Consider the following 22,634-nt stretch of genomic DNA (forward strand, 5'->3'; position numbering starts at 1 on the left):
GGCTGATTAATAAAAATGATATCTGGGAGCTGAAAGGTAGGCTACCAGGCACTTCCCAGGTCACCAGCCAATCAAAGCTTTGGAAATACATGAGACGCAGACCATCAATGAAGTTACAGAATGTAGAATGATTCTTTTAAAAATGGAACGTTGATCGCTCTAACTTAAAGTTCAGTTCCTATTATCAACATGCAGTGTTGATGAAGTGTTTACACCTGAAGGATCAACTGATTTTCCTCCCCAACACTTAATGAGCATTACACACAGTGTAAAAGCGATCTTATGTAAATGGCAATTTGTTTTGGTGTAATAAATGTAAGTAGGACAAGTGTTTCTGTATTTCTTTCTCAGCTTGACATACTTTATGAAATTTAAAAAATGTTATTAGCTTGCTACAGTTTAAGCATAAACCTATTCAAATTCATCATTCTGTTCATATCCAAATGATTTTCTAAAGCATACAATTGAAGCTGTATGCACAGAATTTCTACAAATAATCAGTTACAATTTAAATAAATGAAAGGTGTGCAGTCACCACACACTCATATTTGAAGTGGACATGCATTTATTTTCTATTCTCATTCATAGATTCAAGTATTTTTTTAAAAGAACTTCAATATTAAAAACTTACCAGAATAAAACCTTTGAAGAAGTATCTTGCTTTCAGAAAACAACCTAATTAATACTGTTACTTGCATTCAAAGAAATTTTAAACACTTTTGTTTTCATAGCACTTTTCATAACCATATGAAAGTACTTTAAAGCCAACGAAGGGCTTGTGAAATATAGGCACTTTCCTAACATAGGAAGCACAGCAACCAATAAGTAATCTGAAAATTCCCATAAACAGCAAAGTAGCAACGACCAGATAATCTCATTATTGTGATGTTGATTAAAGGATAAATATTCGCCAGGACACGGGATAACTCCTCTGCTTTCTATCAAAATAGTGCCATAGGATCTAATGCAGCCACCCTAGCAGGCAAAAGGACTTATGCCTCATCTTAAAGATGGCACATCTGACAGTGTAGTATTACTTCAATACTATCAAGAGCATTTGAAACCCAGATGCTTTTCTTTTCTTGCCCAATAATGTGAATATAGGATGATAAGTTTGCAGAGGACACCAAAATTGGTGGGGTAGTGGTCAGCGAAGATGACCTCAAAGTACAACAGGATTTTGATAGGTTGGGGAAATGGGCTGGGGAGTGACAGATAGAGTTGAATTTAGATAAATGTGAGGTGCTGCATTTTTGAAAGGCAAACCAGGACAGGACTTGTACAGTTAATAGTAAGGTCCTGGTGAGCATTGCTGAACAAATAAGCCTTTGGGTGCAGGTTCATAGTTCCTGAAAGCAAAGTCACAGGTGGACAGGATAGTGAAAAGGCACAAAAACAGAAATTGGGAAAAGCTCAACAGGTCTGGCAGCAACAGTGTAAAGAAATCAGAGTTAACATTTTGGGTCAAATGATCCTCCCTCAGAGCTGAAGGCGGCTTTTGGTACATTTGCCTTTATTGATCAGTGTATTGAGTATAGGAGTTGGAGGTCATGCTGCAGCTGTACAGGACATTGATTAGTCCACTTTTGGAATACTGCATTCAATTCTGGTCTCCTTGCTTCATGTTGTGAAACTTGAAAGGGTCCAGAAAAGATTTACATGCATGTTTCCAGGATTAGAGTGTTTGAGCTATAGGAGAGTCTAAATAGGCTGGGGCTATTTTTTCTGGAGCACTGGGGACTGAGGGGTGACCTTCTAGAAGTTTATAAAATCACGAGTAAAAATCACAACACCAGGTTATAGTCCAACAGGTTTAATTGGAATCATGAGTAGAATAGATAGAGTGAATAGTCAAGGTCTTTTCCCAAGAGTAGGGGAGTCCAAAACTAGTGGGCATAGGTTTAAGGTGAGCGGGGAAAGATCTAAAAGGGACCTAAGGGCAACTTTTTCATACAGAAGGTGGTATTTGCATGGAATGAGCTGCTAGAGGATGTGGTGGATACTGGCACAATTACAACATTCAATCGGCATCAAATGGGTAAATTAATAGGAAGGGTTTAGAGGGATATGAGCCAAATGCTGGCAAATGGGATTTCATTAATTTAGAATATCTGGTTGGCATAGACGAGTTGGACCAAGGTGTCTGTTTCCCTGTTATATATGTCTATGACTCTATGATTAGCAATCCAGTTGGAGTTTTAGAACAAAATTCAACAATGCTCAGTCATGTTCTGATGTGGCTATAAATTTTCAGATTAAATGGATTTAAATTTTATAACATAGGATTATGGCACCTCAATTCAACTTTTATATTATTATCAATATTACTCCAGTGACATACCCATTACATTACCAGACACTGCTCATACATAGAGCAACCAGAAAGATGACCACAGAGGAAGAAAACGCTTATGTACATACAATGGAGAAACAACATGAAAGTACCATTTGATTTTCCAAAAGATCATAAAAGCACTCTGGGGAACACATTCCAGCTTCAACAGAGAAAAGGCAAATCCATCAGACTGAGAGAAGGGGAAATCCACGAAAAGGATACTTGTCAAAGGCATTCATATGATAGCATGGATAAGCAGAAAGCTGAGTTTTAGTCATTTCTTTCAAAATCTGTTTTGATTTTGAAACTGTATTCATGATGGGAGGGGTGGGTGAACCAAAAATAGTCATCTAAAGGGTCTCTCCTTGATTTTCATAAAAACAATGGTTGTTATAGTTCAGCCAACTAAAGTAAGATAAACATTTTCTAAATACAAGTTAAGAATGTGTTTCTATTAACACAGATGTAATATTAGCGAGTTTTGAGAAGATTTGTAGCTCAGGTTGAGGTTCTGCATGTACGTTTGCTTGCTGAGCTGGAAAGTTCATTTTTAGACTTTTCATCACCATACTAGGTAACATGATCAGTGAGCCTCTGGTGAAGCACTGGTGTTAGCAACCAGCTTTCTATTTATGTGTTTAGGTTTCCTTGGGTTGGTGACGTCAGTTCCTGTTCTTTTTCTCAGAAGGTGGTAAATGAGGTCCAAGTCAATGGGCTTGTTGATAGAATGCATGCTTCTAGGAATTCTTGTGTGTCTCTGTTTTGGCTTGCCCAAGAATGGATGTGTTGTCCCAGTTGAAGTGGCATCCTTCCTCATCCATATGTAAGGATACTAGTGAGAGTGGGTCATGTCTTTTTGTAGCTAGTTCATCTTCATGTATCCTGGTGGCTAGTTTTCTGCCTGTTTGTCCAATGTAGTGTTTATTACAGTTCTGGTAAAGTTATTTTGTAAATGACATTAGGTTTTGCTTGTTGTCTGTATGGGGTCTTTCAAGTTCATTAGCTGCTGTTTTAGTGTGTTGATGGGTTTGTGGGCTACCATGACACCTTTGTCATCACTAAACATAACAAATTAGGAGGAAAATTTCAAGACCATCAATAACATCTTTATTGGCATAAAATTCACTAAAGAGAAGGACAACAAACTGCCATTCCTAGATGTCACAGCAAACAGCCAATGGGGAACTTCAAACCAGCATCTACAGGAAAACAACACATACAGACCAAATATTGAACCACAGAAGTAATCATCCCAACACACAAATGAAGCTGCATTAGAACATTATTTCAATGAGCCACCACACACTGCAGCACAGAGGAACTATGAAGAGCAGAGGAAAATCACCTACAAAGCGTATTCAAAAAAAAAGGTACCCAATGAACGCAGTCCACCGATTTCTCAGAAACAAACCCAAACAAGCAGACAAAACGCGTCCAGAAACCCAAGCCATTCTCCCTTAGATCAAAGGCATCTCGGAAATGACTGCCAGACTACTCAGACCCCTTGGCATCATGGTAGCCCACAAAACCACCAACACACTAAAACAGCAGCTAATGAACTTGAAAGACCCCATACAGACAAGCAAAATTAAATATCATTTACAAAATACCGTACAAGAACTGTAACAAACACTACATTGGACAAACAGGCAGAACACTAGCCACCAGGATACACGAACATCGACTAGCCACAAAACGACATGACCCTCTCTCACTAGTAACCTTACAGATGAGGAGGGACACCACTTCAACTGGGACAACACATGCACCCCCGGGCAAGCAAAATTGAGACACACACAAGAATTCCTAGAAGTATGGCATTCCAACTGGAATGCTATCGCTAGAACTGGAATGCTGGAACGCTATCAACAACCGTGGGCGGCACGGTGAGCCTCTGGTTAGCACTGCTGCCTCACAGCGCCAGAGACCCGGGTTCAATTCCCGACTCCGGCGACTGACTGTGTGGAGTTTGCACATTCTCCCCGTGTCTGCATGGGTTTTCTCCCACAGTCCAAAAGATGTGCATGTCAGGTGAATTGGCCATGCTAAATTGCCTGTAGTGTTAGGTAAAGGGGTAAATGTAAAGGAATGGGTGGGTTACGCTTCGGCGGGTCGGTGTGGACTTGTTGGGCCGAAGGGCCTGTTTCGACACTAAGTAATCTAATCTAATCTAAAAACCACATCAACTTGGACCCCATTTACCACTCTCTGAGAAAAAGAACAGGAACTGGCCACACCACAGGAACTGAAATCACCAACCCAAGGAAACCTAAACACAAATAGAAAGCAGGTCACTAACATCAGTGCTTCACCAGAGGCTCACTGATAATGTTACCTAGTATGGTGACAAGACGTCGGAAAATGAATTTTCCAGCTCAGCCAGCAAACTTACATACATAGATGTAATATGCTGTTTACGATGATAACATGTATTAAATTAATGACAGTAAAATAGTAGGTGCAGGGGTATCATTAGTGAATTGGGAATCTATTTCCTACTATGAATAATATCATTTCATACAGCTTAGCAAATTATATTTACACAGTGAATTTGACTGGAATGTTTAGCAAGTATAACAAAACTATAAAATCTATTTAATAAAATAGATTTTCATTGGGTTTTCCCCCAATATTTGGGCCATTTAAGTTATTCAGGTATTGTATATCCTTTGAAGTTTCCCATGTTTTAGAGATACTTTTTATGCAATAGAATGCAAAAGACGAAGCAGCTTCAAAAGGAAAAGATGTTGGTGATTAAATGGTAAACATGTCACAAACACAAGGACATGTTGGAATTAGTTCCCAGCTGTGGGAAGATGAGGTGGAAATCCTAAATATGCTCATAATATTAATACAGTCAAATTAATCTGTAACACCTAGACTTTTGATACCAATTTAGACCAAAAGAATGTCAGTCCTTAAAATAACTAAAATGTAAGCATGATTTGGAGATGCTGGTGTTGGACTGGGGTGTACAAAGTTAAAAATCACACAACACCAGGTTATAGTCAAACAGGTTTAATTGGAAGCACACTAATTTTTGGAGCATCGCTCCTTCATCAGGTGGTAGTGGAGGGCTCAATCCTATCACAGAATTTATAGCAAAAGTTTACAGTGTGATGTAACTGAAATTATACATTGAAAAATTGATTGTCTGTTAAGTCTTTCATCTGTTTGAATACTGTGATAGTTTCACTTTTTCATGTGTAAATCACAAAACTTTTTTTTAAAAAAGTTGCATTCTCAGGTTAGCTGTTAACAATGGCGATGGCTAGACAATATGTTGAAGGTGTTGGCCCCCCTGTGTTCTCTGTCTATGCCATGATGTTTAGATTGACTCTAATCTAAAAAGTGAGATAACAGAGTTTTGCATGAATTCATACAGTTTTTGAACTCAGTTCTACATGACGGAATGGGACTATTTGGCGTCGATAGTTTGGCCCCACCATTTTGGCTCTAAACTGTTTTGGCGCTCATTACATTGGCCCTGAGCTGTTTTGGCGCCAATACATATAGATAACCATCATGTGAAAATTGGTTTGTCTCCCTTGCTTAGAATGTTTTCAGCCATTTCTGGTATGGGCTCTTCAATTGCATTACAGCTTTCCAGTGTGAAGACAGAATGGCTTAAGTATCATCAAGGCAGTAATGATTATTAACAATTGTTAAAATGAGAAAATGATTACAAAACGAGATTTGAATCTACAGCGGGTCATTACAGCTTTGACTATCAACTCTTGCTAGTTGAGAAAATTACATCAGGTCATTAGTCATCCTCTCTTCTTTAACCAAACAAGACTTTTTTTATTCCGAATTGGTGCCAAAACAGCTCAGCAAAGTAATGAGCACCAAAACAGTTTAGAGCCAAAATGGCAGGGCCAAATGATCAGCACCAAAAGGGCGGCGCCAGAACGTACCCAACCCCTAAATGAATGCATGCAGTTTTTGAGCAAAGTACAATATAACCTTGCAAGTACAAATTCACCCCACAAAATGTGTGTGTGCATGTGGGTCTTTGTCCATGTGCGTGTGTGCCTGTCTGGGTTAGGGGTTGCGAGTGTGAGAAAGTTTGTGTGTGTGTGTGTGTGTGTATAGTGAGTGTAGAGTGTCTTAAGTCGGTGAGGGGGTGCATGTGAGAGTGTGGGTGTGTGTGGGTGTCTGTGTGCATGTGTAGGAGTATCTGTGTGTGTGTATAGTGCAATGGTGGTCACCTGTAATGTGACATGAACCCAAGGTCCCGGTTGAGGCCCTCCCTATGGGTACCGAACTTAGCTATCAGCCTCTGCGCGGCCATTTTTCTCTGCTGCCTGTCCCGAAGTCCGCCTTGGAGGATGGTCACCCGAAGGTTCAGGACATTCGACCTCAGACCTTCGGGTGACCATCCTCCAAGGCGGACTTCGGGACAGGCAGCAGAGAAAAGTGGCCGAGTAGAGGCTGATAGCTAAGTTCGGTACCCATAGGGAGGGCCACAACCGGGACCTTGGGTTCATGTCACATTACAGGTGACCACCATTGTACTATACACACACACACACACACACACACATATACACAGATGCGCACACAGACACCCACACACACACCCACACTCACATGCACCCCCTCACAGACTTAAGACACTCTACACTCACTACACATACACACACACTTTCTCACACTCAACCCCCAACCCAAACACACACAAAGACCCACATGCACACATTTTGTGGGGTGAATTTGTACTTGCAGAGTGACATTGTACTTTGCTCAAAAACTGCATGAATTCACGTAAAACTCCGTTATCTCACTTTTTAGATTAGAATCAATCTAAACATCATGGCATAGACAGAGAACATGGGGGCTAACATCTTCAACATATTGTTAACCCATTGTTAACAGCCAATCCGAGAATGCAACTGTTTTAAAAAAGGTTTTGTGATTTATACATGAAAGAAGTGAAACTATCATAGTATTCAAACAGATGAAAGACCTAACAGACAATCAATTTTTCAATGTATAATTTCAGTTACATCACACTGAATTTTTGCTATAAATTCTGTGTTAGAATTGAGCCCTTCACTATCACCTGATGAAGGAGCGATGCTCCGAAAGCTAGTGTGCTTCCAATTAAACCTGTTTGACTATAACCTGGTGTTGTGTGATTTTTAAAATGTAAGCAGCGTTTATCTTTGCAAATTGCTATGGACCCGTTGATATATTCTCTGGTGATACATTAAGCTCACTCAGGGAATCCCAAGTTGCCCTTGCAACATGTACTTTTTACATGTATAATGTAGTATGGAAATGTGGATAGTAATGGGGTGCCTTAATGTCCTTTCCATTACAAGGCTGATAGCAATCATTCCCACCCTTGCTGTCTGTCATACATTGGAAATATTTACAGATTCATATTTAACCTATTCTACCATTTTATTTGCACATCTCCCATGGCCATCAAGCCCAAATCCTGGGGGGAAATTGAAACCTGGAGCTTCTGGCCCAGAGGCAGGGATGCTATCATCTACTCCACAAGATATCCTGATCTATCCTGTATTAGCAAAAATTAAAATTAAATTCACCACGTTAACATTTTCCTAAGGAAAATGTCACAAACACAGTACCTTGCAGAATAACACATGGCATATTAACGTTTGGACCCTTATTACATTAGGGCCGCTCAAAATACTGCAGCATTCCTATATGTTATCCATAATTCCTTAAGGTAACAATTGCTGACATGCAAAATATGGTCCAATTAACATGAATGCAAAATTATGCAATGCTATGTCTTATCTTTAAATGTGCTGGTAGGCACTGTAACAAAAATGTCAGAGTATTAATTAGTGGAAAACCACCGAGGCTGAATATTTTCACAGGAGTGTTTTTCTCTTTCCTAGCACTAAAGATAGGTCAGGTGGTACACACACATTTCTATTTATAAATTGCGTTTGACTGTAGGGCAAATGACATAACTCCGCAACGTTTTGTTGTTTGTTTGTATGCGTGTGTGTGTGTGTGTTCAAATGATCGGCGCAGAGCCAGTCTGGGACTCTAGCGTGGTGCCTTTGACCCTCAATGCTTAAGGTGACAACCGAGTGATAACTCTCATTGTCTCAAGTATACTCTGCTGAAGCAAACGGAGGCGTTCAAAATAAAAGGAGATATCTCGAAACTTAATTCTTGGATTGCTTCCAAAAAGTCTTCTGAAGTATTTTGTAACGAAGACAGGATATCTCTGTTAACCACATTCCATAAAATACCCTTACTTGTACTTAGGTAATATGCACTCATCACCGCCTGTTCCCAATGCAAATTGTCACGAAATGTTTCGGGAGAGAATTGGATTTCACGCTGAATTAACATTCTGTATTAGTTGCGGAAGAAGAAAACCGAGTGCGCCTTATTTCCAATCTGCCTGGTGAACAAGTGTCACCTGAAGTGGCAAACGGGATTGAAATAAATATTTTAGAAAGAGAAGCAATACTTGAGCAATTTTCTTTTAAAAGACGGAGTAAGTTACTCACTCCTCCCTAAGAGACTGTCCCACGTGCATGTTAATGGGTCTTTCAAAACCACTTTCCTTAAAAATACAAGCAGGCTTAGAAAAGAGGAAACCATGATATACAGCAGAGGACTAAGGTGCTGTTAACTATCCTTTTTTAAAGTCCGCTTCTTGAGTCCTCGTCCTGATAACTACAGCTTTGACCTTTTGTCTCCCTATTAGCTCTTTTTAAACCGCAAATGTCGTCTGCATCCTGCAAACAGTAATGTTCCATTCCTAGAGGAACATTATTCTTTTCACCATGCTGTCCATGTTTAAAGCGCTAGGATTCCGAATGAAGTGTTGCTAACTGCCTAGCGATGTTCAGCTTCGAACACGTGCCGTTCATTCAATGTCGCCGTCTGAACGCAGAGTGGGCACGCTTTCTCAGGCGGTGGCAATGTTTAATCCCAGGAGGTGCTCGCTCCATTTGATCATTAATAAGTGGCTAAAAGTGGTTTTCAGGAGTGGCTTTTCAGCGAAGCTGCAGGGTCTCCTGAGATAGCAACAGGCATGAGGGGCGCACAGTTACTGCAAGGTCTGCCCAGGTTACACGCCGGACCTAATATTCTTGACAAGACTATAACAGGGAGGGTCTAGATCGTATTAATACAGTCACGTGAGTTTTACTGAGCGATGTCACCTTTATTGGTACTTTTAAATCACAGCAAATGGCTTGTACTGTCAAATTTCCCCTTCACAAGTGACAGCTGCAACAGCCAGTGAGGAGCTGATGGACAGCCACGGCTTGTTACTGAGGCTGGCTGACAGATAATCTAGGCTGAAGGTGTGCAGGATTTCCCACCTCACGGTCTCATACCTGTTTCTCCAGCGTCTCCTTGCCCATTGGCGGTGGCTTGGGGGACGGGACCCTCTCACAAGTGCAGCCTTCGATCAGATAAATCCCCGAGGGTCTGCTACTCTGCTCGTTCTCAAAGTAGAAGAGCACATTCTGGTAGAGAGCGAACCATTTGTCTTGCCACTTGCTGTTGTCCGCTGTCTTCTTGCTCAGGTAGCCGCGTTTCGTCCCCTCTTTCCGCGCAATCAGAGCCAAATACATAGCGTGCCCCTCATTCAACCTGATGCTTTTCTGCATTTTCCGTCTGACTGGCGCGTTAAGATTGTTTTTGCTTTGGGGGGCGAGAAAGGGGAAAGGGGGGATGGTTATTTAAAGGGAGAAGGGGGTGGGTGAGGGTGAGAGGAGGAAACAACTTTTGTTCTGTTACGGTCTCCCCTCAGGAACCCCAGCCACCCGGCTTAGACAGAAACCCATTAGCCCCAAAGTCAGCAACACAGAAAGAAACTTAGACAGGCGAGCAGCCGCTGCTCTGCTGAAAGTCTGCACACAGAGCCGGAGCGAGAGGGGCCAGGCATTGGGATCCAGCAGCAAACTCCGAACTGAGTGCAGACACACGGCCATCCAGAGGGAGAACGCGGCTGGTGAGCAAAGGGAACAGACGGTAAAGAGGGAATCACGTGGGAGAGATCAGCTGGAATCGGCTTTGACACCGATTTAAAGAGGCACGACCCCGTGTGGCTGGTTGTTGCTGTCAGAGCGAGTCAGCCAGCACCATCTCCCTCCCAGTGTCAATCAGACCAGGACAGGTCCACACATCCTCCCCTCCCAGTGTCAGTCAGACCAGGACAGGTCCACACATCCTCCTCCCCCCCCCAGCCCCTCCCACTGTCAGTCAGACCAGGACAGGTCCACACATCCTCCCCCCCAGCCCCTCCCACTGTCAGTCAGACCAGGACAGGTCCACACATCCTCCCCCCCACCCAGCCCCTCCCAGTGTCTGTCAGACCAGGACAGGTCCACACATCCTCCCCCCCCCCCCCCCAGCCCCTCCCAGTGTCAATCAGACCAGGACAGGTCCACACATCCTCCCCCCCAGCACCTCCCAGTGTCAATCAGACCAGGACAGGTCCACACATCCTCTCCCCCCCCCCCCCCCAGCCCCTCCCAGTGTCAGTCAGACCAGGACAGGTCCACACATCCTCCCCCCCAGCCCCCCCCCCCCCAGTGTCAATCAGACCAGGATAGGTCCACACATCCTCCCCCCAGCCCCTCCCACTGTCAGTCAGACCAGGACAGGTCCACACATCCTCCCCCCCCCCCCCAGCCCCTCCAATCCCTCTATACCTCCATCCGCCATGACCAGGGCCTCCAAGCCTTCTGGTTCTTCCTCTCCCGACGTCCCCAACAGTACCCTTCCATCGACACTCTAATTCATTTGGCCAAACTGGTCCTCACCCTTAACAATTTCTCCTTCGAATCCTCCCACTTCCTCTAAAGGGGTAGCCATGGGCACACGTATGGGCCCCAGCTATGCCTATCTCTTTGTTGGCTATGTAAAACAGTCCATCTTCCATAATTACACCGGCACCACTCCCCACCTCTTCCTCCCCTACATTGATGACTGCATTGGCGCCACCTCGTGCTCCCGCAAGGGGGTTGAGCAATTCCAACTTCACCAACACATTCCACCCTGACCTTAAATTTACCTGGACCATTTCTGACACCTCCCTCCCCTTCCTGGACCTCTCCATCTCCATTAATGACGACCAACTTGACACCAACATTTTTTACAAACCCACCAACTCCCATAGCTATCTGGATTACATCTCTTCCTACCCTACCTCCTGCAAAAATGCCATCCCGTATTCCCAATTCCACCACTGTATCTGCTCCCAGAAGGACCAGTTCCACCACAGAACACACCAGATGGCCTCCTTCTTTAGAGACTGCAATTTCCCTTCCCACGTGGTTAAAGATGCCCTCCAATGCATCTCATCCACATCCCCCACCTCCGTCCTCAGACCCCACCCCTCCAACCGTAACAAGGACAGAACGCCCCAGTGCTCACCTTCCACCCTACCAACCTTCGCATAAACCAAACCAACCGCCGACATTTCCGCCACCTCCATATGGACCCCACCACCAGGGATATATTTCCCTCCCCACCCTTTCTGACTTCCGCAAAGACCGTTCCCTCTGTGACTACCTGGTCAGGTCCACAACCCACACCCCCAACAACCTACCCTCCCATCCTGGCACATTCCCCTGCCACCACAGGAATTGCAAACCCTGCACCCACACCTCCTCCCTCACCTCCATCCAAGGCCCTAAAGGAGCCTTCCACATCCATCAAAGTTTTACCTGCTCATCCACCAATATCATTTATTGTATCCGTCGCTCCCAATGCGGTGTTCTCTACACTGGGGAGACTGGACGCCTCCTGGCAGAGCACTTTAGGGAACATCTCTGGGACACCCGCACCAATCAACCACACCACCCTGTGGCCCAACATTTCAACTCCCCCTCACACTTAGCCGAGGACATGGAGGTCCTGGGCCTCCTTCACCGCCTCTCCCTCACCACCAGACGCCTGGAGGAAGAACGCCTCATCTTCCACCTCGGAACACTTCAACCTCAGGGCATCAATGTGGACTTCAACAGTTTCTTCATTTCCCTTTCCCCCACCTCACCCCAGTTCCAAACTTCCAGCTCAGCACTGTCCCCATGACTTGTCCTACCTGCCTATCTTCCTTTCCACCTATCCACTCCACCCTCCTCTCTGACCTATCATCTTCATCCCACCCCCATTCACCCCTTGTACTCTTTGCTACCTTCCCCCACCCCCCTCCCCCATTCACCTATTGTACTCTATGCTACTTTCTCCCTACTCTCCCTCTCATTTATCTCTCCACCCTGAAGGCACTCTGCCTGTATTCCTGATTAAGGGCTTTTGCCCGAAATGTCAATTTTCCTGCTCCTTGGATGCTGTGCTTTTCCAGCACCACTCTAATCCAGAATCTGGTTTCCAGCATCTGCAGTCATTGTTTTTACCCAGCCCCTCCCAGTGTCAGTCAGACCAGGATAGGTCCACACATCCTCCCCTCCCACAGTCAGACCAGGACAGGTCCACACAGCCTCCCCCCCCCCCCCCCCAGTGTCAGTCAGACCAGGACCGGTTCACACAGCCTCCTCCCCCCAGCCCCTCCCAGTGTCAGTCAGACCAGGACAGGTCCACACATCCTCCTAGTGTCAGTCAGATCTGGACAGGTCCACACAGCCTCACCCCTCCCAGTGTCAGTCAGACCAGGACAGGTCCACACAGCCTCCCCCCTGCCCCTCCCAGTGTCAGTCAGACCAGGATAGGTCCACACAGCCTCCCCCCCCAGCCCCTCCCAGTGTCAGTCAGACCAGGACAGGTCCACACAGCCTCCCCCCCAGCCCCTCCCAGTGTCAGTCAGACCAGGAAAGGTCCACACAGCCTCCTCCCCCCAGCCCCTCCCAGTGTCAGTCAGACCAGGACAGGTCCACACAGCCTCCTCCCCCCAGCCTGCCCTCTCCTATCCTCAGGCTGCAGTTTTCCTTGCTCACTCCCTCCTCCCATTCACCCCTTCAGTACTTGGCTTCTTTCGTTGTTCGTGGGCAAGTTTGAGGCGCCTGTCATTCCCCGTCCCTTGTACGATCTGGGTAACTGCACAAGATAAAAATGACAGACCAATAATCTGTTTTGAACGTGTTTTCGGCTGAAATCCGACTTTTCTTTTCAAATGATTGATTTCCCCTCTGAGAAGCTCGTTCAACAAGTGATTTTAGAATCACATCACTCGGAGAAAGGTTGTCTCCTCGGGTTTTGTTTTTGCTTTAGTTAGTATCTGTAAAATGCCAAACTATATTTCAGAGAAACGCGCAAGGGATATCACACAGCGGAGCAAGCAGTTTTAACATTCCACATTTTAAACCGCGTGCTAGTCACAAAAATTCAGCGTTAGCATTCGGATTGCTGGAAGTGACAGGATGAAACTGACTTTCCAGTCACTCTGTTGGGCTGATGAACAGAATTGGAAATTGCCGTCAGGAGGCGCGCTTGTGTCCTTATAATAGGCACTGCGTGCTGGGGCCCCAGTCACCAAGACTGGATTGTCACTGACCGCCCCGTTAGAATGGTGCCACTGGGCTCCTTTCTGATTTTGATTCAGCCACAGTGAGCTGGCAGAGTTTCAAGTCAGGATGCTGTGTGACTTGGAGGGGAACTGACAGTCCTCACGTATCTGCTGCCCTTGCCTTCCTGGTTGGGAGAGGACACAGGTTTGGAACGTGCTTTCTAAGAAACCTTGGTGAATTTTTAAAAAAAACCTGCGGTTGCTGGGAGTCAGAAACAAACAAATTGCTGGGAAAAAAACTCAGCAAGTCTGAAAGCAAAGTTAACGTTTCTTGTCCATTTATCAGAAATGCATTTTTTGGATGGTGCACTGTTACTGCTGTCTCATAGATCAAGAGAGTGAATGTTGAAGGTGGTGGATGGGGTGCTGATTAAGCAGACTACTTTGACCTGGACGGTGTTGAGTTTCTTGAATGTTATGAGATCTCCACTCAGCCAGGCAAATGAACTGTATTCCAACAAATTCCCAAATTGTGTCTTGTAAATAGATGATGGAGAGGCAGGCACTGGGAAAACAGGAGATGCATTACTGCAGAATTCTTTGCCTCTGATCTGGTGTTGTGGCCACAATGTTGATGTGGCTGGTCCAGTTCAGTTTCTGGTCAGGTGTAATCCCCACAGTATTAATAAGTGAAGATTCAGTGATGGGAATGTCATTGGATGTCAAGTGGTGATGGTTGGATTTTCCCATGTATTATATAGACATTACTTGTAACTTAAATGACACAAATGTTACTTACCAATTCTCAGCCCAAGCCTGGATATTGTCCAGTTCTTACTGGTTCAGTATTTGAGGCATTGGAAATAGTACTGAACATTATGCAAACACAATTAAATGTTCCCACTTCTGACCTTATGATGGAGGGAACGTGACTGATGAAGCAGTTGAAAATGGTTGTATCTGTGACACTACCCTGAGAAACTGTTTAGGGTTGTTGTCGTGCAGTTGTAGTGTCCCTACCTCTGAGCCAAGAGACCAGATTCAAGTCCCACCTGCTCCAGACGTGTGCAATAATATCTCTGAACACGTTCATTTAGAAAAAAGCTACCCTGAGAAACCCCTCCTGTGATGACCCACAACAACTACAAACACCTTGTGCCAGGTATGATTCAAACCAGGGGAGACTTTTCATCCCGATTTCCATTGCTCCCAGTTTTGCTAAAGTGACTTGATGCCATACTTGGTCAAATGTAGCCTTATTGTCAAAAGCAGTCACTCTCACCACATCGCTGGAGTTCAGCTCTTTTCTCCATAGACAGACCAACAATTTAATTAAGACAGGAGCTAAGTGGTTTAGCAGAGCCCAAACTAATTGCCAGTAAGCAGGATATTGCAGAGCAAATGCTGCTTGATAACACTATCGCCTTCCATTATTGATGACTGAGAGTAGACTGATGGGATGGTAATTGACTGGGTTGGATATGTCCTGTTTATTTTGGACAGGACATGCTGAGGCAAATTTCCACTGCAACAATTTGATTGGAGCATGGCTATTTTTAAGGACAATGTCTTTAGTACTATGCCCAGATTGTTGTGTGAGCCCACAGCGTCTGCAGTATCCAGCACCTTCTGCATTTTTTGGTATCACATAGTGAATCAAATTGGTTAAAGATTGGCATCTGTGATGCTGGGGATCTCAGGAGATGGCTGAGATTAATTATCAATTTAACTGAAGACAGATACAACTACTGTACATCATTCTTGACTTTTGTGCTGAGAGGCTAGGCTGTTTCATCATTGAGGATGGCATTATTTGTAGAGCAGTCTCCTCTTGTTAGTTGTTTGTTTGTCAATCACAGTTCATGACTGGATGTGGCAGAGCTTCAATAGATGTATTGGTTGTGAGATTGCTTTACCTTATCTATTGCATGCTGCTTCCCCTGTTTGGAATGCAAATAGTCCTTTACCTTGTAATTTCATCATGGTGACACCTGAGTTTTTGACATGTCTGGTGCTGTCTTCCTGCATTCTTTGAACCAGGGTTGATCTCCTGGTTTTATGGTAAGGGTAGAGTGCCAAAGTTACAGGTTTCTCAGTTGAATCTAATCTATCATAATGGTCATGCCAGACAATTCATTCTCAATGTAAAGAAGTGGGTCCTCTTTTGTTTGTCATTTTTATATAAATGATTTGGATGAGAATATAGAAGGCATGGTTAGTAAGTTCGCAGATGACACCAAAATTGGTGGCACAGTAGACCGTTAATAAGGTTTACTAAGATTACAAAGGAATCTTGATCAAATGGGACAATGGGCTGAAAAATGGCAGACTGAGTTCAATCTGGATAAATGTGAGATATTGCATTTTGATACAACAAACAATGGAAGGCTTATACAATTAATTGTAGGGCCTTGCATAATGTTGTAGAACAGAAGGACCTAGGGGTGCAGGTAAATAATTCTGTGAAGATTGCATTTCTTACAAACCGGGTGGGTAAAAAGTTATTTGGCATGCTTGTCTTCATTGCTCAGTTCTTGATTGTGGGAATTGAGAAGACATATTGAGGTTTTACAGGACATTGATGAGACCTCTTCTGGAATATTGTGTCCAGTTCTGGTCACCCATTCACAGGAAAGATATTATTAGCTGGAGATGGTTCAGAAGAGATGTACCAGGACGTTACTAGGTATGGAAGGTTTGAGTTATAAAGAAAGGCTGAATAGGTTGGCACTTTTTCAGTGGAGTGTAGGAGGTTGAGAGGTGACCTGATAGAAGTTTATAAAATAATGAGAGGTCATAGAGTTAATGATGGTGGTCTTTTTCCTAGAATGGGGGATTTCAAGACAAGGAGACACATTTTTAAGTTGAAAGAAGATAGGTTTAAAAAAGACATGCTCAAATGTTTTACCCAGAGAGTGGTTTGCATGTGGACTGAACTTCCTGAGGAAGTGGTGGATGCAGATACAATTACAACATTTAAAAGATATTTGGATAATTTCATGATTAGGAAAGGTTTAGAGGGATTTGTTCCTGGAGCAAGCAGGTAGGACTAGGTTAGTTTGGGATTATGTTCAGCATGGACTGGTTGGACTGAAGGGTCTATTTCCGTGCTGAGTCTAAGCGACTTCACAACAACTGTGGATGTCATGATCATGCCTAATAATACTGTCACTGACGGTTGAATCTGTGACAGATTGGAGAGAACCTGGTTAAGTAGATATTTGTGTCTTGGCACCATTATCACTTGTCACAAACTTAGTTTTGTCCTTTGGGACAGTTATACCTTCACAAACAAGTACAAATTTACCCAATTTCCTAAAAAAAAGATCAAAAGCTGCTGACATTCAATGAACTATAAAACAAAAGTGTTGTAATGTAAATAAACCCAAAAGCCATTTTGTACTTAAGACAATCCCAGAAGTGATGTATGATCAAGTGTGTCTGTTTCTGATGATGTTACATGTGAGGTAGGGACACAAGGAGAACGCACTTCCTTGTCAAGTCATGCCGTGGGATGGTTATCATCTAAACTCGCAGCCTTTCAGGACCTTGAACAGTGAAGCTGTTCCTCAGGACTACACTGGAGTGTCAGTTTGAATTTTTTTTTCTACTGGATGGAAGCTGAAGCTTTCGCCTGGTCTCAGGATGAACATGTTGCTGAATTGGAGCTTTAAACCCTTAGAAACTGTTTACATCTCTTGCTTTTGGCCAAGTGTACCGACAAGTTCACAATTTTGGGTGTTGAAATTTGCCTTTCGTTGGTACCATTAAGTGGGCAATAGTAAATGATTTGCTGATGCCCTCATTCCTCATCCATTGAAATCAAATCATATCACTACCATCCAGCTTGCAATTGTCTCTTGACAAATTGCATGGTTCTTGAATTGTTAAACCACAATGATTTCTAAATGCTTGGCTAGTGAATTAACAGAAATGAAGATAAACACATGTCTCTAACCTAAGAAAAAAAAGCCTAATCTAAAATCCATAATGACATTTTGAAATTATCAGACCAGAAATGCTGAACATGCAAAACAGGGCTATCAGCATCTCTGAGGAGCAAAAGCATGTTAGTCATTTAAAGAGAACTCTATCAGAGCATGCAACCTAAGTGTATAAAGGTCTCAAACTGCTCTTACCTCAGATCACACTCTACAGGAAGCCTGTTTCTGTGTTGTAACCCAATTGCTTAATATTAACCCAGAAATCTATGTGTCTGAGGAATGTATTATTTGAGCACAATAGTTAGTCTCAATAAATTTCTGATGGATATTCCAATACCACAATATGTACACATAGCTTCTTATGTTATGGGGATTACATAAAAATTGCTGCATCAGGTAAAACATCATGTTGGAGGCAAACCCACACCACGAAGGGCTGCCTTTTGTCTTTTTAAAGAAATTAATTGACTTTGGGTATTCTGAAGTTGTGATCTTTGCTATAAAAATGAAAGCTTTTGTTTTACCAGACTATGGAGTAACTCAGGAGTTAGCACTGCTGCCTCACTTCACTAGGGACCTGCATTCAATTCCACCCTCAGATAATTGTCTGTGTACAGTTTGCACATTCTCCCAGTATCTGTGTGTGTTTCTGCCCATAGTCCAAAGATGTGCAGATTAGGTGGATTGGCCATGCTAAATTCCTGATGAAGAGCTTATGCCCGAAACGCGATTCTCCTGCTCCATGGATGCTGCCTGACCTGCTGTGCTTTTCCAGCACTACACTCTCAACTCTGATCTCCAGTATCTGCAATCCTCAATTTCTCCATGCTAAATTGTTCACAGTGTCTAGGATGTGCAGGCTAATTAGAATAACCATGGGAAATGCAGGGTTACAGGGATAGGATAGAGCAGGTCTGGGTCTGTGTGGAATGGTCTTTGGAGGATCCGTGTGGACTCATTAGGCTGAATGGTCTGCCTGCACACTGTAAGGGATTCTGTGTTTCTGTAAAAGTACAGTTGGTCCTCCAGTGTGTATATGTGTAAGTGTTATGCAACTGGTCCTTTTTTCTGTATCAAAATGCATTCTGGAAGCGCATGGAAACCTTTTGGAAAACATAATAAAAGCATTTCGACAAATACAATGAAAATTGAGAATGACAAAAGAAGAAACACCTTTTTTAAAAATGTAGAGGCACATCCTATACAATAGACCTCAAAGAGAGAGCCTGAGGCTGATTAGTGGCTCTGTACAATGTATCTTTGAGATAGGAATTTAAACAATTTAAGTTCATTCACAAAGTAATTACTAAAATAATAATTCATGTTGATAGTTCCTTGTTAAAATAATTCAATAAACATTTTGGAAAACAGAATAAAAATCTTTCGAAAAAGAAAGACTGAGCAGATTGTGCCTAAACTCAGGTTTAGAAAATGGGAAGTGATGTTAATGAAACATAAAGGGAAAAAACATTGCAGCATTCTGAGGGGCCTGACAGGTTAATCTGGACAGGATGCTTCCACTGAGGTGAAATTTAGACCTTGGTGGGGCAGCACAGTGGCTCAATGGTTAACACGGCTGCCTCACATCACCAGGGATATGTGTTTGATTCCACCATCAGGAGACTGTCTGTCTGGAACTTGCACATTGTCCCTGTGTCCGTGGGTTTCCTCTGGGTGCTCCGGTTTCTTTCTGCAGTCCAAAGATGTGCAAGCTAGGTGGATAGGCAATGAGAAATGCTGGGCTACATGGATGTAGGAGCATCAGTGTGGACTGTTCTTGAGAGGGTCAGTGTGGATTTAATGGGCCAAACGGCATGCTTCCATACTGTAGGGATTCTAATTATTACATAACTAGAAAATGCTGGGAACACACAGTATATCTGTCAGTGCATGAAGGATTTGCAGGAAGGAGATCCTTCAATGGAGTAATAAAGAGGAATAAAATGCTGAAATGGATTAACACAGCTGAGACTGGCTCAGAGTTATATTTGCTGCTCTGTTAGTCCTACTATAGGACAACACTGTGCCCTGTGGTTTCAGATTCCCACAAAGGAAAATCATCCTCACAACATCAATCTCTAACACTCCTCGAAATGCTACAACCTTTATGTCCTTCATATTTCATGAAGATCACTTCCTATTTTTCTAAATTGAATATAGACACAATCTGCTCTGTTTTTGTTTTTCAAAAGATTTGATTGTGTTTTCCAAAATGTTTATTGGGGCATTTTAATAATTTATAAATTAATTGTTATTTTAGTTTTCTTTCTGTGAATCATTAAGATTTTCTTAAATTTGTTCCTCAATTGTGATTATAAATTGTCGAAGATATACCAAACTGCCTGAAATTACTTATCCCATAGTACCTTCCAGCACCGAAGAAGCTCATTGACCAGATGTGCTCCATTCCTCTTTACAAAAGTGCTGTGTAACCTGGCAAAGCATCGCCAGCATTTTTTAGTGTTTATAGCATAGCTTGATTTTCAATTGACAGTAGAGGTGGGAGATGCTGTAGGGGCAATTTGAAAATCACATTCCCAAAGTGCAGAGCTGCAGCCTGCCACTTTTGATATAATTTTCAAAGGAAAGGCAATACTTGCAAGATTCAGTTTGCCATCAATTAAGGGCACCTAAAGCTCCTTGAGGAGTTAGTTAATGGACTGTCCAAGGTAAGAATAGAATTTCAATCTGTAAAATGCAGAAACACAACAGTCTGGTACATGCTGGAGGACAGCTTCCAGGTTCAATGGGTTGAGATGAAAAGCCTTTTTATTAAAGCTGAAAAATGTAGGGATCTAGATGAGCATGAGCTGAAAATGTGTTGCTGGAAAAGTGCAGCAGGTCAGGCAGCATCCAAGGAACAGGAGAATCGACATTTCGGGCACAAGCCCTTCTTCAGGAATGAGAAAAATGCGTCCAGCAGGCTAAGATAAAAGGTAGGGAGGAGGGACTTGGGGGAGGGGCGTTGGAAATGCGATAGGTGGAAGGAGGTCAAGGTGAGGGTGATAGGCCGGAGTGGGGTGGGGGCGGAGAGGTCAGGAAGAAGATTGCATGTTAGGAAGGCTGTGCTGAGTTCGAGGGATTTGACTGATACAAGGTGGGGGGAGGGGAAATGAGGAAACTGGAGAAATCTGAGTTCATCCCTTGTGGTTGGAGGGTTCCTACGCGGAAGATGAGGCACTCTTCCTCCAACCGTCGTGTTGCTATGGTCTGGCGATGGAGGAGTCCAAGGACCTGCATGTCCTTGGTGGAGTGGGAGGGGGAGTTGAAGTGTTGAGCCATGGGGTGGTTGGGTTGGTTGGTCCGGGTGTCCCAGAGGTGTTCTCTGAAACGTTCCGCAAGTAGGCGGCCTGTCTCCCCAATATAGAGGAGGCCACATCGGGTGCAGCGGATGCAATAGATGATGTGTGTGGAGGTGCAGGTGAATTTGTGGCGGATATGGAAGTATCCCTTGGGGGGAGGTGTGGGCGCAAGTTTTGCATTTCTTATGGTTGCAGGGGAAGGTGCCGGGAGTGGAGGTTGGGTTGGTGGGGGGTGTGGACCTGACAAGGGAGTCACGGAGGGAGTGGTCTTTTCGGAACGCTGATTGGGGAGGGGAGGGAAATATATCCCTGGTGGTGGGGTCCGTTTGGAGGTGGCGGAAATGACGGCGAATGATACACTGTACATGGAGGTTGGTGGGGTGGTAGGTGAGGACCAGTGGGGTTCTGTCCTGGTGGCGGTTGGAGGGGCGGGGCTCAAGGGCGGAGGAGCGAGAAGTGGAAGAGATGCGGTGGAGGGCATCGTCGACCACGTCTGGGGGGAAATTGCGGTCCTTGAAGAAGGAGGCCATCTGGGTTGTACGGATTTGGAACTGGTCCTCCTGGGAGCAGATGCGGTGGAGACGAAGGAATTGGGAATATGGGATGGCGTTTTTACAGGGGGCAGGGTGGGAGGAGGTGTAGTCTAGGTAACTGTGGGAGTCGGTCGGTTTATAGTAAATGTCCATGTTGATTCGGTCGCCCGAGATAGAAATGGAAAGGTCTAGCAAGGGGAGGGAGGAGTCTGAGATGGTCCAGGTGAATTCGAGGTCGGGGTGGAAGGTGTTAATTTCCAACGCCCCTCCCCCAAGTCCCTCCTCCCTACCTTTTATCTTAGCTTGCTGGACACATTTTCCTCATTTCTGAAGAAGGGCTTGTGCCCGGAACGTCAATTCTCCTGTTCCTTGGATGCTGCCTGACCTGCTGCGCTTTTCCAGCAACACATTTTCAGCTCTGATCTCCAGCATCTGCAGTCCTCACTTTCTCTTCTAGATGAGCATGATTTGGAGCCAGAACTTGAATATTACTTTTCATTTGGCTGTGTTACTACCTCTCTGTGTGGTGAAGTTGCTGACCCTGTGAGATGCTGCCTTCTCTCACCTACAAGGCATTAGCAGGCCCAAACATGCCTTTGCCACTCATGTACTGCAGGCAGCTCCCACTTATAATGCCTAATGACACTAAATGGGCACTAAACTTGTACCCCACTCAATTAGGGCAATTCCATGGGATAAGAGCAATACTAATATGGTATGCACTCAGGATTTGGAAATGATCTTAAGATTTGTGAGCCCAACCAAAACCCCTTCAGTATACTATGCAGTTTTGTATAAGACACAACAACAATGGAATTCTGTTCTGCACCATTACATTCACTATTTTTCCTCTAATATAAAGTCTGTGGTGCACTGCACACCTTTGGTCAAAATCCAGGAACTCCTTTCACAATAAATCATACACTGCAAGCAATGTTCTGATTCAAGCAGGCAGCTCAAACTCATCTTCTCAGTGGCATTAGGAATGGCCAATTAATGCTGGCCTGGCCAGAAATGCCCACACCCTACTATTTGCAAAAGGAGGGGGTGGGAAAAAAACAGAACTACAGAACCAACTAGTTTAATGTTAGTAAGAAGGAAGAT

At 44.0% G+C, this 22,634-nt stretch overlaps 1 protein-coding gene across 4 annotated transcripts in view; it reads right to left on the reverse strand.

Annotated features, from left to right (window-relative positions):
* Positions 1 to 10,318, reverse strand: part of LOC122559051 (ras-specific guanine nucleotide-releasing factor 2) — a 244,258-nt gene extending 233,940 nt beyond the window's left edge. For 2 of the 4 annotated variants that reach the window (XM_087999794.1, XM_043708239.2), the window contains exon 1: positions 9,676 to 10,318. In XM_087999794.1, the coding sequence (XP_087855920.1) occupies positions 9,676 to 9,951 (276 nt within the window). In that variant the 5' untranslated portion in view covers positions 9,952 to 10,318. The remainder of the gene's footprint in view (positions 1 to 9,675) is intronic. The other 2 variants (XM_043708251.2, XM_087999797.1) reach the window with 2 other exon arrangements.
* Between the last annotated feature and the right edge of the window lie 12,316 nt (positions 10,319 to 22,634).

This window comes from Chiloscyllium plagiosum, unplaced genomic scaffold (assembly GCF_037043375.1).
Source record: "Chiloscyllium plagiosum isolate Xiang-an unplaced genomic scaffold, Cpla_swu_hap1 HiC_scaffold_2, whole genome shotgun sequence".
NCBI classification, from domain to species: domain Eukaryota; kingdom Metazoa; phylum Chordata; class Chondrichthyes; order Orectolobiformes; family Hemiscylliidae; genus Chiloscyllium; species Chiloscyllium plagiosum.